General features: G+C 35.3%; 1 protein-coding gene across 2 annotated transcripts in view; it reads left to right on the top strand.

The window, feature by feature from the left end:
- KCNIP1 (potassium voltage-gated channel interacting protein 1) overlaps positions 1–15,458 on the top strand; it is a 362,011-nt gene that overhangs the window by 255,151 nt on the left and 91,402 nt on the right. Inside the window, exon 1 of one of the 2 annotated variants that reach the window (XM_087709660.1) lies at positions 13,840–14,493. The exons of the other annotated variant lie outside the window; for it this stretch is intronic. Within the exon in view, the coding sequence (XP_087565786.1) occupies positions 14,385–14,493 (109 nt within the window). The 5' untranslated portion in view covers positions 13,840–14,384. Of the gene's footprint in view, positions 1–13,839; positions 14,494–15,458 lie in introns of those variants that run through there. 2 annotated transcript variants of the gene reach the window in all.

Below are 15,458 nucleotides of genomic sequence, written 5' to 3'. Positions count from 1 at the left end.
AATCTACTCACTTGGTAAATTACAGTCGTAGCTACTCAATCCTTCATGTCCACTGGGAAGGCACTTGCCTATGCTGTAACTAGAATGAAAGTGGCACTGGACTGAATATGATTAAATACTAACGAAAGGAAAGATTTAAAAAATGTGCTTCCCGTTCTGTCCAAAATTTCCTTCCCTCCACGAGCTGCATTGGCTGCCTGTTGATCTCCTGGTACGCTTCAAGGTGCTAGTCGTCACCTACAAAGCCCTTCATGGTATTGGATCTGGGTACTTGAGAGACCGCTTACTGCCAATTGCCTCCACTAGACCAATAAGATCCCACAGACTAGGCCTCCTCCGAATTCCATCAGCCGGCCAGTGTCGACTGGCGACTACCCGGAGGAGGGCCTTCTCTGTGGCTGCTCCGACCCTTTAGAATGAACTCCCCGTGGAGATTCATACCCTCACCACCCTCCAGGCCTTCCGCATAGCCCTTAAAACCTGGCTGCTCCGACAGGCCTGGGGCTAAAGACTCGCTGCCCCACTTCGAATGGTATGATTGTTGTGTTTTTTTTAACTATGTATGGTTTTTATGTTTTTTATAACTTTGTTTGTTTTTCCCCTCCCTTTGAGTTGTGAGCCGCCCTGAGTCCCTTTCAGGGAAAAGGGCGGCATACAAATAAATTAAAATGAAATGAAATGAAATCACTTCTCACATACAGTATCAGTAGATAAAACAGTGATGAAGATTTGAACTTACCTTTTCAGTCATTGCTTTCTCCTGGCTCAGCTGTTTTCTAGCCCTAAGATTTATGGTGATAGACCACAAAAAGGCTAAGCAATGGAGGCTAAGCAATAGAGGAAAGAGAGGTATTTTTAGAATGTGTCACTTATTTTGCACCCAAATAATAATTATTTCTTACATCATAATGTGTGATTTCAACTACAAACCCATACTCCCCTAAATAGGGGTAAACCCATTAGATTCTTTAAAATTAAAAGAAACATGTATGCAACTTTGTGATTTTTAACGTTTTAAAATCTGTTTTCTTTCATACTTCTAATGTTTAGATACAGCATCAAGAATTCTGATTACAGGCAGAATAAATCAAACATCAACATTAGATGTGCATAGCTAATTGGCAACTTAAAATAATTATTATTGCAACTGTGCAATGTTGATACCCCTTGAAAGAGGCAAATGCTTTATTAAGCATGAAAAGAGCACAGCTTGATACATGAAACTTGTAATATAGTTAAAGAAAAGTCATGTCCTTAATTGGATATATAAAAAATATTTTTCAGTTCAATAATTTTTGAAAATGTCTTAAAACAAACAGGTTGATAGCAATGACAATTTTAAAAAATCAAAATCAAACGGAAGTCTCTAGAGTTGATGCCATAATGTTAATTCTTGGAAATTATATATCTGCAAAGAAATAAATATATGTAGTAGCCATTGGCTATAGGGATGAATAACTTAAGGAATGCTTTTTGCTCTTGTGTTCCTGGAGAGAATAAATAGGGAATATTCTCTTTGGTATGAATTATAAAAAGTCTATTCTGCAACAGATTACCTCTCTGGAGATATTAATATTCATATGAACTCTATAGTATGCTAGCCTAAACTCAAGATAAATTTGTCAGTCATAGCAAATACTTCATTATTGGCTAATTATGGTGTAGTTTAAAAAAAAGTGAGATATTCAAAGGCTAAAGAAACCCCCTGAAAAAACTGCTTATAGATCTGCTGAATATTTTATATGTAGTAAGTCAGGGAGTACAGCCATATTTTGTTACTCAAGGAATATTTGTGGGCACAATTTCACTGCACAAATATTGTGGTTTCATCTTTGTCTAAATCATCTCCAATTTCTTTCCCATCCTTGAAGAACTCACAATGCCACACACCAAGCATTATCCCTAAGGAGAGATTTGTCTTTACAACAGAAAAAACTTTATGTGCTTCCTCCAAACTTGTGGAAATAATTCACTGCAATCTTTTCCAGAAAGCATATGGTACTTTCATAACTCCCTTTTCATCTGGTTAGAAGAAAACAAAGTATTACTAAATTTGGTTATGACTAGTACATTTCCCCACATTCTTTGACTTCTTTAAATAATAGTTTTAGTCAGCACATGAATAATCTACTATTACAAGAAATTTATCTTGTCATTGTCAAAATAATAATAATTAACTGTGGTGTATTAGAAGAGTTTGGCATATGCAAACTGTTAGAAAGTCACACTGTGTACTTCAGGCATACATGTTCTTTGATCCAAACAATATTGTATAAAAATAATTTTCCCATCTATTTAACAGCACATCACGCTATGATGTGTTGTAATCATCTGTAACCATGTAATATGAATAAGGTGACCTTAGTCTGCTGAAAAATGCAAGGAAGAGGTACAGATTAAAAAGAGAGTTTTTGTCTGCAATTCCCCGCACTCTTGTTTCTGAGAAAAGATATTGCATTATTTAGAATAACCGATAGCACTTTAGCATCCAAAGTAGAGGAAAAAGTATATCCAATAGATGGTCCTCTTGTGTTCTTTATGAGTAGTGTAGTAAAGTATGAGTTGAGGAAAAGTAGTTGCTTTTCTGAGTTTAGATGGGAAAAGTAGAGTTCAGTTGGAAAAAACTCCCAAAATTTTGAACATCTGTTAAAATTATTGCAGCCACAAGCAAAGTTTAATTTGACTAGTCAGAAGATAATCTCATTTTGTATGATGCCATGAACTGATTGTGGGTTCTCTTTAAAACAGAAATGGCTGCTTAAATAGCCTCAATAATTAAACTTTATGAGTTGAAAATATCAGAACTTATGAAATATAGTTCCAGGTAAATAGAGTCCCAGATGAAACCATCTGTTCATTATCTTCTCACTGTCTCGTTCATGTACAAGGTAATGCATTCTAATTAAAATTGATACAAGTTTGTCAATTTAAATAAGCATCTCTGAAATGTATATTATATAATTTCATCTTATTTGCAAAAGGTTGGAAGCAAGGTAATAAATATATACTTGCCTGTGAGCTATGTACCTTCGTTTCTAACTTGTACGGTAGTTGTCAGACTTATTTTTCTTTTCATTGGCCCCATTCATTCTATCTCACTTCAGTCAATACTTTGGATTAAAAACAATTAGAACATAATATAAAACTTTAAGTCTTTTGGAATAATGTTAGCATGAAAGGTATTTGTCTGATACTAGACTTCAGAAATAAGGGTTTTTTTCCCAGTATGTGAATATTTATAAAATTTAAAGTATACAGTATGTAAGATGGAAACCACTTGGTTTTTCTTTGAATAGAATCCAATATGCATGCAATCTTATTTACAAAGACTTTCTTCTTGCATGGATATGCATGGACAATTGAGTTTCAGTGAAAGTGTATCCATCTTATTTTTCAATGTCCATTGCATATTTATAACACAGTGGTGGTTTTTAGCAATTTATGGTCATAGTGGAATGTGGAGGGGCGGTTGTCTTTCACCCTCCCTGATCACTCAGTAACACAAGGGAAAGCTGCTGGCAAGTTGATTGGTTACCTTCCAATGCTCTCCAGAAATGAGCTTTCAGCACACATATTTGGAATTTTGCAAGTATTGCTTTATATTAATATGCTAGCAATGTAAGTTCTCAGAACTCTATTCCTGCTTGTTGATTTCCACTGTATATTTACAATGAGCCAAGCTTATTCATGAATGCATTTTATCAACTCATTCTCGACATGACATAAATTGGTTTCAAATAGTTACGGCTACAAGGAGAAAATGAGGATGCTAACGCCACTTGATAAATTAGCAGCTACTGAAATTCAAGTGCTGACAAATACAAGATGAAGTACTTGAGATGGAATAATTGAAATGATTCCTGCATACCGGCACATTGCATGTAAACTAGTATTATCATAGAATAGGCAGAAGAAGGGCGGGGGGGAATACAAATAAAGAAGATAGCTGAGCAGAAATAATTGTATAGCATATGGACTGGATATAGATATGCTAGATACACAGAACTCTCATTTCTTGGGCATTCTTTTCTTAGATTTATTTCTGCTTTAAATGAAGATTGCATTCTTCTGTAAGAGTTAGGTCTGCAGTTAAGACTCCTGGATTTGACATTGCTTCTAGTTACCCAAACGGTAACTAAGAACCCTTTCCATCACCTTTAGCTGAGAAAGTTGATTTCTTTTCCTGGAGAAAACATACAGAGCTATCACCATGCATGCTTAGTAACATCCCAGTTACATCATTCTAATGCATTTTGCATGGCACTGCTTTTGATCTGAAGACTGCCGTTCGTTAAAAATGCAGTGTTCCAATTGCTAACTGCTGGGCTTCTGAGGGTCAATGTAATTCTAATGTATTTCTAGCTTCTACACTTTCTTATTTGTTATAGGGAATGGTCAACTATAGATGCTATAAGATTTGTAACCATGAGTCTACTGTGACAGGAAACCAAAAAGTTTGCCTTTCACATGAGATAGCCCATTTATTTATTTATTGTCCCTAAGGCTTTGAATGGTGTACAACTCCAAAACATAATAAAACAGTAAAAGACGCCATCCATATAGATTCTGAAAAGGCAATTCTTCAAAGAGATAAAATCTTATAGGGAATCAACATCCATCTCACCCAAGGCCTGAGGTAACAGCTGGGTTTTCAGGGATTTCTTGAACATCAGCAAGGTGTGAGCCATATCTCAGACAGTTCTGTTCTAGATGGTAGATCCCATGACAGAAAAGAATATTTCCTTGGTCCCAACATGTAGCATGGTTTAATCATAGAAATCCAGAGTGCACTCATTTTGACTGATCATGATAGGATGGATAGATGAATACTATCAGAGATAGGCAGGCCCTTAAATAAGCAGGCCCTATGTACTTAAATTGTACCCAGAAACTAATTGGCAACCAATACATCTTGTACAGTTGTGATATCTCATGTACAAATCAAGGCAGGATGGATCGGCTTTAACTTCTGTGTGATGTTCAAGGACAGATTCATAGAGATGACATTGCAATAATGTACTCATAGGGCAATTCGGGTGTGAGGGGCTGCCTGCAGGGCCTTCATCTTCAGCAACTGGCACATAAGATGAATCTGTACAAAGATCTTTTTTGTTGTAGCGGCCACTTTCTCATTAAGCATAAGCTGCAAGTCCAAAAAAACCCTGAGATTGCGTATGAGTCCCAAATTCAACTTTATCCACCCAGGATTAAATATGGAAGATTTCTAGGTTGAAGGGCCCAAATGCCCACAAACACATAGTCTTGCGAGAGTTCAGCTTCAGTTTCTTTCCACTCCATCTAGTTCTTTGCAGTCTCCAGACACTGGGACAAGCCTTTAACAGCATTACTTGATTGGTCTGGGCTCAAGATATACAGCTGGCTATCATCAGCATACTAATGCCACTTGACCCCAAACTGATGAATGGCATTACCCAGTGGATTTGGGCAGATGGCAATCAGAAGATGCATATCCAGAACCATTCTTATCTTATTACTATTTAAGGCATGAGAAGATTGATAAAAAGGATTGCAGTTGTAGTGCATTGTAGAATCTGCTTGCAAGGTACATTTTATAAGGAAAGTGTTTATTTTGCAGTACTGTGGACTGCACATCAGGCAGGTAGTATTGGTTGGCAATGTTTGAAAGTTCCTATGGCTTTTCTAACATCATGCTGCATCTGAGAAGGCAGCTGCACAATCCCATTAAAAGATAACAGCTGCTGAAAGGAGTATCCAACTGTCTTTTTGTGAATGTCCCTACAAAATACGGAGCTTTTTCTCTTGATCTGAGCGACTGCATAGTCATCATATCTAATATCTACTATGGATTTATTCTCATATCACTGTTTTATCATTTACTTCAGATTCACAGAAGGTCTTTGATTCAAATGATAGAGTAGAACTGGACTCTAGCTAAAGATATGCTTTGCATTCAAAAAGCATCAGGATGATGCCAGAAAAAGACTCATATGAAATACTACACCGACTCAGTACTAAGCCACTTTATGTACAACTAGAGGCATAAGCACCACTATTCTTATCCAACAGGAACAAGGCAGATGGAAATAAATACAGTTTCTGCTATATGACTGCATGCCAATTATGGAACTCTTCAGTTTTAGGACTGTGGGCTCTGTAGTGGTGTAACTTTCAACTTTTTTCTCCACTGAGAACATTCACTTTTATATTGTTCTGTGTATTTGTTATATTACCTTGGGGCCAGAAGGAGTCTAATAAATAATTTAATGTTCTTCAGTATTTTCCTATTGGAAGGCCCTTCATCTCCAAAAGGGCAATCCATTTCCAAAAACAATAATGGTTTGGTAAGGCAGAATGAGGAGGATAAGGAGCCTTCAAAAGGAATAGGCATGAAACTGAGAATGTTGCAGCAATCCTGTTAGAGTGAGCAGCATTAGAAATGATTTTCTTTGCTTGCATCTCATTGCAGATATACTTGCTACTATGAATTCCATCATTTCTTTTTACAATTCTTTAGAGGTTTATGTAAATAATTCAGGCAAATGATACAAAAGTCGAATATGGATGGCAATTGGAATGCATTAAAAATCCTGACAGAACGAAAAGTAACAGATCACTCTTTCCTCCTAGAAATCTTGATAGAAAGAATATGAATGCCATTAGTAAAATTTATTTTACAGAAGTAGAATTGGAAGCTTTGTTCTTTTCAAAGATAGTATCCTTTGTATTTGGTGCCAGGGAATGTAGAACAGCAATGAAAGGTACAATGTGTTTTTTCACAAATCATTAACATGATCAAAGAATAAGGGACTTTCTGAATTGCAAGGGGTTAAATTTCAAAATAAGAAGCCTTGTTATAATGTTCAGAGAATTTAAATTTATTTTATACTAATATATGGTCATATTAAAAATCTTTTATGGGATTGGTAGCCCTAGTATTACATGACTTGTTTTTGTAATGATTAAACTTTTTTCTGACTTTACTAGTAACTAAGTAATAGTTCTGGTGGTTCATGAAATGGAGCTCTACACATTTTGGAAGCCATCTAACAATAGGTGAGTGGCTCGAATAGAGATCTGTTTACCTCAGCCTTACAATGTTTTTAATCTTACAATGATTTTAATACTTGAATACTATTTTTCCATTATAGCATAGTTCCCAATAGTATTAAAACAATCATGCTATCCAAAAACAGTTTCATAGAAACATAGAATTGCAGAGTTTGGAAGGGCCATTCAGATAATTGCCTCCAACTCCTTCCTCTGTGCAATAATCCAACTTAAAGTATTCTTGACAAATAAGTTTTTAGCTACTTACTACTTCATGTGCTTACTGTCGGGGGAGGAGAGATTTCAGGGATGAGGATCAGTAAAGTACAGTGATTCCTCACTTCTGTCATTTTCTAACATGACATATAAAGACTAATGAAATAGCTTAATGATATTCTAATGGGATTCTGGTATGGAATTGAAATAAATACAGAGTTATTTGGGCTAAGAATAAGAATGTAGGATGTGCTTTATGATAAGCCATTACTTTGTCCTCTATTTTAAAAATATTCCTGGGAGCCATTTCAAGTTATCCTCAAGTTCCTATGGTCATCCAGAATTGTCACTGTAAAGTCAATTAGGTTTGTATTATATTTTTTTCGTGGTTGGAAACTACTTCTGAATTTTGTGCTTGAGATAGAAAAAAAATGAAACTTTGACTTTGGGATTTGCTTTTTAGACACGTTTGTTGTTATAGAAGTGGCTAATACATATTAAATATGCAGAAGTGAAAGTTGAAGTTGTAATGTTATTTTTATTCAACTGCACTGAAAAGAGTGCGAAGTTAATATTTTTCTCCCTCCTCACTTTATTCTTCACTTCTCTCTCTCTCCTTTTCCTCCTTTACCTTTCCTTGTTTTCTCACTATTTTCTTTTTTATTTATAATTTATACTTTGATATGTTTAATAAAGTATATTTTTAAAAAGTTTGCATTATATATGCTGTGCCTGTGTGTACATTTGTGAATATATTTTACTGGAAGTACATAAAACTGATCTGAATACTTCACAATTAAGTAGAATTGAAAAAGTCTGACTGTGCTTTTCTTCAAAAGATACCAAAGACAACTTCATATTTTTTGGTTTCTTATGTATCTGAGAAACTTTTCAAGCCAAATCTGAATGTATTGCATACCTTAAATCTGTGTGTTGTTCTCTGGGACATAGGTTTTATCCAACAAGATGCAATTTAGATCATGGGCAATATCAGTACAAAACTTTATGTTTCTAAGCTTCGGGTAGCACTTATTCTATTGAAAATTGATGAGACAACTATAGTAATAGCAGGCAAGATTATGTTTCTGGATGGAAGTTATTATCAAGACCCTGAACAGGTGTTTTAGTCCTCCATTTGTTAGGACTGGATGACTCTGGACCAGTAGGTGGGTTTCATTCATTTCCATTGTATTAAATGGTCAAATGAGATTCCAGTTTCTCACTGCCGTCTGAATTTCAATCTATGTTCAAGACAATTGACGAATCATAAAGACAGAGAGGTTGCCTTATCTTGCTCCATTTCTGATAGAGACTTTTAAAACAAAGTCAGAAAATGGTTACTAGAGCTAGATAAAGAGAAAATTAATGTTGTCCTCCTGAGTCCTTGATTAAAATCTGAATTTGATAAGAAGTTGGAAAAGCCCAGAGAGGCAAGCAGAAATCTTTTGCTTCCTACTTAGATGACTGAGTTAGAATTTTAATCTTTGTTTTCTGGATATTTTTTTCCCATATAAACCCGGTGAGCACGCAATTTATATAAAGTGAAACTTCTTTACAGAAAAGTTGCCTCTAAATCAGGAGCAATCAGTATTTTGTGGTTTGCCCAGAGCTTTATATTTTTCTTTATGCCTGTGTATGGGGAATCCTTTTAAGTCGTTATCTGTTGTTTGGAACAACTCTATATTTTATCCCCTTTACTACTGAAAGGTGTTGCATGTGCCTACTTAAAGATAAAAGGCATATTTACATTATGTCTTCTCTTTTTAAAAAAAATAAAAATCAAGTTTGTCTATTGTCCAAAAAGAAAAAGGTAAGATGATGCTGATTTTTCCCCCTAGCCTTACACTTTAATGTTACATAATGGCATTATAGAATTTATTTTCTTTTCAGTTTTCTCTTTTTGATTTGTCAGAAAAACAAACAGGTTGAGGGAGCCCCCTGCTTCTCTCACATAGTATATTGTAATTAGGAAGAGATTGCTAAGCAAGATGCCTCACTGATGATAAATACTGGCAGCAAGAACTACAAAAGGCTATTCAAGAGGCAGAAGGCAGGGCCAGTGACTAAAGGTTAGGAAATGTCTCAGAAAGGAATCCTGTGTCCTTTATGTTCATTTGTTCATTAGGTCACTATGTAGTAGCAAGGTGAAATGCTAAAAACACTAGAGGTCAGCTCAGAATTGTTGTTGTTCCTACCCTCCAATAAAAATAGGAGTGTGTGTGTGTGTGTTTGTCTTTGTGTAAAAGAATGTGGGACACATGATTTTCATTATGTAGTCCAAAAGTTGTTTTCATACACATTTTACAGTTTCAGACCAGAGGTGGTTGCTGCCAGTTCAGCCTGCATAGGCCAAACACTAGTAGCGGTGGCAGGAGGCTACACCCAGATGCTTCTGTGCATGCACAAAAGTGTTGCACACAGGCACAGGAGCGCGCCCGAACTGGTAGTAAAAAAAATTGGCAACCAACCTCTGTTTAAGACACATTGATGAATTATTGCTAGAGGATAGAGCTTGGTTATATGCTATTAAGGAGAAGCAATCTACGTGAATTCAAGGCATATCAAGAAGATCAGAGCTTGGTCAAGATCCACAGGGAGATGGGACATAATCTATAACCTGTCACCTAAACTTATAATTTTATATTTTATGTAGCATTTTATTATTATTATTTTCTTATATAGAAACGTCTGGCCAATTTTAACTTTTACAGACCATCGTAAGTCACTTAAGAGTATGTTTTTGAGAGTTTTTTCAAATGATTTGGGGGTGGGGGTGGGGAATGGGAAAGCTAAGTAAAGAAGAAGGATACAAATGCATGGTAATACAAACCAATGCCTGTTCCTAATGCTGGCATTATAAAGATTGTTTGTGATCCTGATAGTAGTCCAAGAATAATTTATTTCAGTAATTTTGTAACACTTCAAAAAAAACAAAAAACCTTGAGCCATGGCATGTTAGATGGGCAAAAGGACCTCAGGGCCAAATCAGTCTGCAAAGCTGTACACCATTGGACTTCTTTCTCTCATTAATTGACTATACGAGGATAAATTGTTTAACAAAAGTTACCTTCTGTTTTGGCTGCTGTGAATTAGAGTCAGGGGAATGCTTGGATCTCAAAGTAAAGATCGGAAGGAAGACAATAAAGCATCATTTTCACTTGTTTATATTAAATAACTCAGTGCTTTTAATGTCTCTTGTATTACTCTTCTCCAAAGGAAAGTGTCCTCCTCACCTGCAAGACTATCTTCCTTTTTTTTTCCTTTCATTTCCTGAATCTTGTGCATGAATTGTCATTTTGGAGGATTTGGAGGATAAAGAAGACTGAGGAGAAACACCAATGAAACTTTGTGAAACCAAAGAATAACTTTGAGTGTGTTATACATATCCAAGTCCACATTATCCATATGTATTATTCACATCCAAATACAAATAATAACATTATATGCATGTGGCATGTATGTGTGCGTATATTTCAAATATAAAGTTGGAAGGGTGTGTATGGAAGCAATCAAAAGTTACATAGAAACTTGCATTGTTTTTTTTTTCTTTTCCCAGTCTCTAAATTCTAAAAAAAGGGAAGCCTAGATGTATGCTAGTAATCAACTTACCATTCTATCTTTGAGAATAATTTAACATGAAAAAGCAGGAATTCTACTCATAACTGATTGCTCTTCCGTAGAGCTATCGACTCAAACTAGATACAGGTTCTTAAGTATCAATTTCCATTCCTGTAGTATTGTATCCGCAGGGAACATGATTGATTACAAATGATGAAATATCGGAAAGAAACATTAATGCAATTAATTCTGTAAAACTACAATAGTTATTTATATTAAGAGAAACTTAAATAATAATTCTAATTCTATAACTAAGCATGGTTATTACGCCTTTTTCTAAAATGGCACCAGGTCCTTCAAAGGAAATATAATCTGAAGATACAAAATCTTTTGTGAGAAATGGGAAGGTACTTGATAGTGATAGAGGTGATAGCTAAATAGAGATAGATATAGATACGGTCTGTTATCTTGCAATGGTATTAGGAAGGTTTGAAATATTAAAAACCAGAAACCACAGCAGATATAAAAATGGGTAGACAGCACTTCAGAAATAGGAATTCTATCATATCTCCTTAATGTTTCCCATGTCTGTTGTTAACTAGGAAGGATCTGGCTTCACAATTGCATACAGTTCCTGGGTGGGAGTATCAAGAGTAGAAAACAGAATGTAAAATCCATGACACAGCTGACAAATCTGATTCATTTCTTGCGCTCTTCCTCTGCCTGGAAGGAACCAAGCTTTTGAAAAATTGCATGCTCTCAAGTGCCAGATGAATTGATATGCCAATACACTTAAAATGGCAATGTCTATTTATTTCTTGCTTGAAGACCATAAGTAACTCAAGTTGGGCTCCACAACAAGCATCCTTGAAAAGCTTATTAGACTCAAGCTATCTCCTTTAGGACTTTTCTCAACTGAGCAGTACATATGGATTCGTGGGTTTAAAGAATGTGATCTCATAGAAAAATGGAATGGCAATCTGACAAATAATGTAAGAAATTGGATGTATTATTATATCAGATGGCACTTCAAAAAACACTTTCAGTATTTCTTCTGTCATCTAAGATAACACTTTCATTTTTTTTTCTTATCTGGATGAATATCCCAGTATTCTTCAACTTTTGCTAAAGAAAAAAAATGTAATCTCTTAGTAAGTATTCATCTGAAACTCACCTTCAGTAGACATTTTACTTTTCAAGTGATTTTAACACATTTAAATAAATTTAAGCTATCCAGTTATATCTACCTAATTACATTTATGGCATCACCAAATAGATTTTGAAAAGCATAGCTGAACATGCTAAGAATGAAATAATACTGTGCATGCCAGTCCTTTCTTGTCCTCCCATTTTTAGATTTTGCAGCATTGAATAATAATATCTGAATAGGAAATTTATATAGTGTTCAATGGAACACAAGTAGAAATCTCATATTGTTTCTGCCTATCCATTGGATGGAAATGTTGAGAGTTAAAATAACCAGGAAACAGCAAAAAGGCTTAAATCCACTTGAGTGTTTAAATTGGATTGACAAGATTGACCTTTAAGTGATGTTTGCTGTGTAAAATAGCACACAAATGCGCAGACACATTTCATCATTATTCTTTAATAGTATCATTTCCATTCTGCATTTGCTATTCATATCTAATTTAACACTGTAACAATGTACTGTCTTTTTCAATAAATATATAATTTTATTAAAGAAAGAAAGGACATACATGAACATACATATGATAACTCCCTAATATATAAACTTATATAGTTAGAAAATTACATTTTCCTCTCCAAGATCTTTATAATCATTTCAGTATTATCCAAGGGACATATTTTTAGGATTTTTAAAAGAAGGAATTTAAACCAACAAAATTTTGAAATAAATACATGTATACTAAGACCAGACCTGTACTATATTAAAAAAAATATTCTAGTATATGTTAAGAATTATGTGAAATGTTGTGCAACCCAAAAGTTATAATCTGAAAGGAATATAATAGCATAAAGTAAGCACAAATGTAATTTAAGAGAATAACAGAGTTGCAAGGGACCTTGGAGGTCTTCTAGTCCAATCCCCTGCTCATGCAGGAAACCATATACTATTTCTTACATATGCTTGTCCAGTCTTTTCTTAAAAGTCTCCAGTGTTAGAACACCCACAACTTCTGTAGGCAAGCCATTCCACAGATTAATGTTGTGTCAATTTCTTCTTTCACTAAGGAAATACAAACTGTATTTGGTGTACATAAGGTGTACTTAATTAAAAAAACTGCATAGAAAAATATGTTAGTGGAATTGAAATTGGATAGATGTGTCCTGTTGTATTAACATTTAAAATTAAATAAGACATGCTTACATGGGACATAAATTTACATGAAGAAAGACAATTATCAAGTCAGCAGTTCTGCAGGCTACAGTTCTCATCTAAAAACATAGGCTGGATGGAAGACTAGATTTAACCATCTGGAAAAAAAAATAGACAACCCAAGCACAAATATCTAATATGAACAGGGCAGAGTCAGCAGCTTGTTCAGACACTGGATACCCAGTTTTAATAAAAAAATAAAAATTTTTTTAATGAAGCTGAAATTATCCTACACAATTATGGGATGCTTGCTGATATCTGTGGAGGTTTCAAGGCACGAACTCTAAAATCTTGGATTTCAGCATTTTAAAATGGAAGATCTATTCTATCCACAGTCCTAAAAGGCTTGTTAATAAGGCTTGACTTGACTGATGAGGGCCTCGTTATTAATCCAAGACAAAATACAAATGCATTGGCCCACTGGGAACATATTAAAAATAAGTTAATAAGTTACCATCTCCCTGTTTTTACATCCATTCACTAATGCTTTGGCCCTCTGGGAACATATTAAAAATAAGTTAATAAGTTACCATCTTCCTGTTTTTACATCCATTCACCAATAGTGGAACTGAGTAACTGGATGACTAGTAGTGGTCTCAGCAGCAAGTGAGACAGAGGCTTTGCTTAGTTTGGTCTTGCAGCTTCTTCAACTGACCCCTGGGCATATTTGAAGCCCTCAATTGGATATTTCTGAATGGAATGGAAGTTTTGAGACTCAGATACTTTACTTGGAGCATCAAGAAGAGTACAATAGGGAAAAGGGAACTGGGGAGAGATTTCCTACTACATCTTCCATCATACGAAGCAACGAAAGCTAGAAGAAAAAGAGTTAAACAAATAATCCCTAGTGGAAAATAACAGCTCCACCACAGACACTGCTGTATGACTAGCAATGTAGAGTTGTGTACTAAATGAAGGATACAAACTGCTCTGGAGAGGCAGAGAGAGAGAGAGAGACTAAATCATCAGTTAAAATATAGAAATGATAAGCCTTAAGAGTGAGTATTAGGGGAGGAGGGGAGGCGAAGGAAGAGAGAAACAGGGAAAGGGTGAGATTCACACTCCTGCACACACGGAGAGAAGCAGAGGAATGAATGAAGGAAAATGAGGCTTGCACTAACAGAGAAGCAGGAAGAAAGGCATCAAAGGGCTGATTTCCCCCCTGCTTTCAACTCCTGCCTGCCGTTTTCTTAGATACCAGATTGGTGTGCTACTTTAAAGGATGTGGAGCGAAGGCGAGTCGGAAGGGCTCCAGACTTTAGGGATTGTGGTGGTGATTTGTTCCTCTTTGAAACTTTTGCACTACCTTGGACTAATAGATTTGTCAGACGGTAAGAGACTCTGCAACTTTTATCCGCTCCTCAAAACTTGATGCAGTTGTTTGTGTATGTGTGTGCATGCAAATATGATATAATTAATATTGTCTGATGTAATGTAATAAGATGCTGAGATTTAAGCCTTATGCCCATCCACTGGGAGTTAAGTTCATTGAACTACTGAGTTTAGATTCCTAATATTGTGGCATGAATTTGTTTATTTTAGAGAAAAAATAATCAGTTTTATTTTTATGTATCCTTCCAACTGAAATCTGCAGTGCTGAATTTTGCTTTGTGCTTTTTGCAGGCTTCTGGGATTCTCACTGAGGAGAGATTTAACTTAAAAAAACACATGTATATAAAAGTGTCACCCTCCATCCACTACAATTCACTTTACTATCCTGAGTTCTTGCTTAGTGGAATATCCCTCCCTTGGGATATCTGTACATCACTGAACTTTAAGAGTACAGTGTTTGACAGAGAGAAGTATTAGTGATGTCTTAACTGCCAGGATCTAAGCATGTTTTCTTCCCAAGTAAGTCTCAGTCAGTTCTGAAGGACATGCCTGTTGAAAAAGTGCAAAAGGTGATGAGAAAGAGGATGAGGATAATAAGGAGGAGTCTGTATTTGGTACAAAGAACACTTTAACAAATTAGTGGTAGAAATAATACAGAAACTTCTACATTAAATAAATTTTCCCTACTTTTGTTAAGAAGGTTGGATGCTAGTTTGTTGTTTGATATTTAAAGTGTACATGGCATTTAGCAGCCAAATTCCATACTCACATTGAATGTGTTCCCACTGAAACACTATTCCCATGAAGCCTATAAAACAACAATAGATATCTGTTGACATGCTAGTGCTTAAAATTAAAATAAATTTATCTAGGGAAATCTTTGAACCTTTGTTCTTGAATTTGTAAGGTATCAAGCAAGAATGAAATACAAAACAGAGATATTTGATGATTTATTTTTATTCAG

The sequence above is a fragment of the Thamnophis sirtalis genome, unplaced genomic scaffold (assembly GCF_051295495.1).
Source record: "Thamnophis sirtalis isolate CommonGarterSnake01/CBP01778 unplaced genomic scaffold, rThaSir2_p1.2 scaffold_3, whole genome shotgun sequence".
Classification (NCBI taxonomy): domain Eukaryota; kingdom Metazoa; phylum Chordata; class Lepidosauria; order Squamata; family Natricidae; genus Thamnophis; species Thamnophis sirtalis.
The sequence above is the reverse complement of the archived record's forward strand: the minus strand, read 5'-3'. Positions and strand labels throughout refer to the sequence as shown.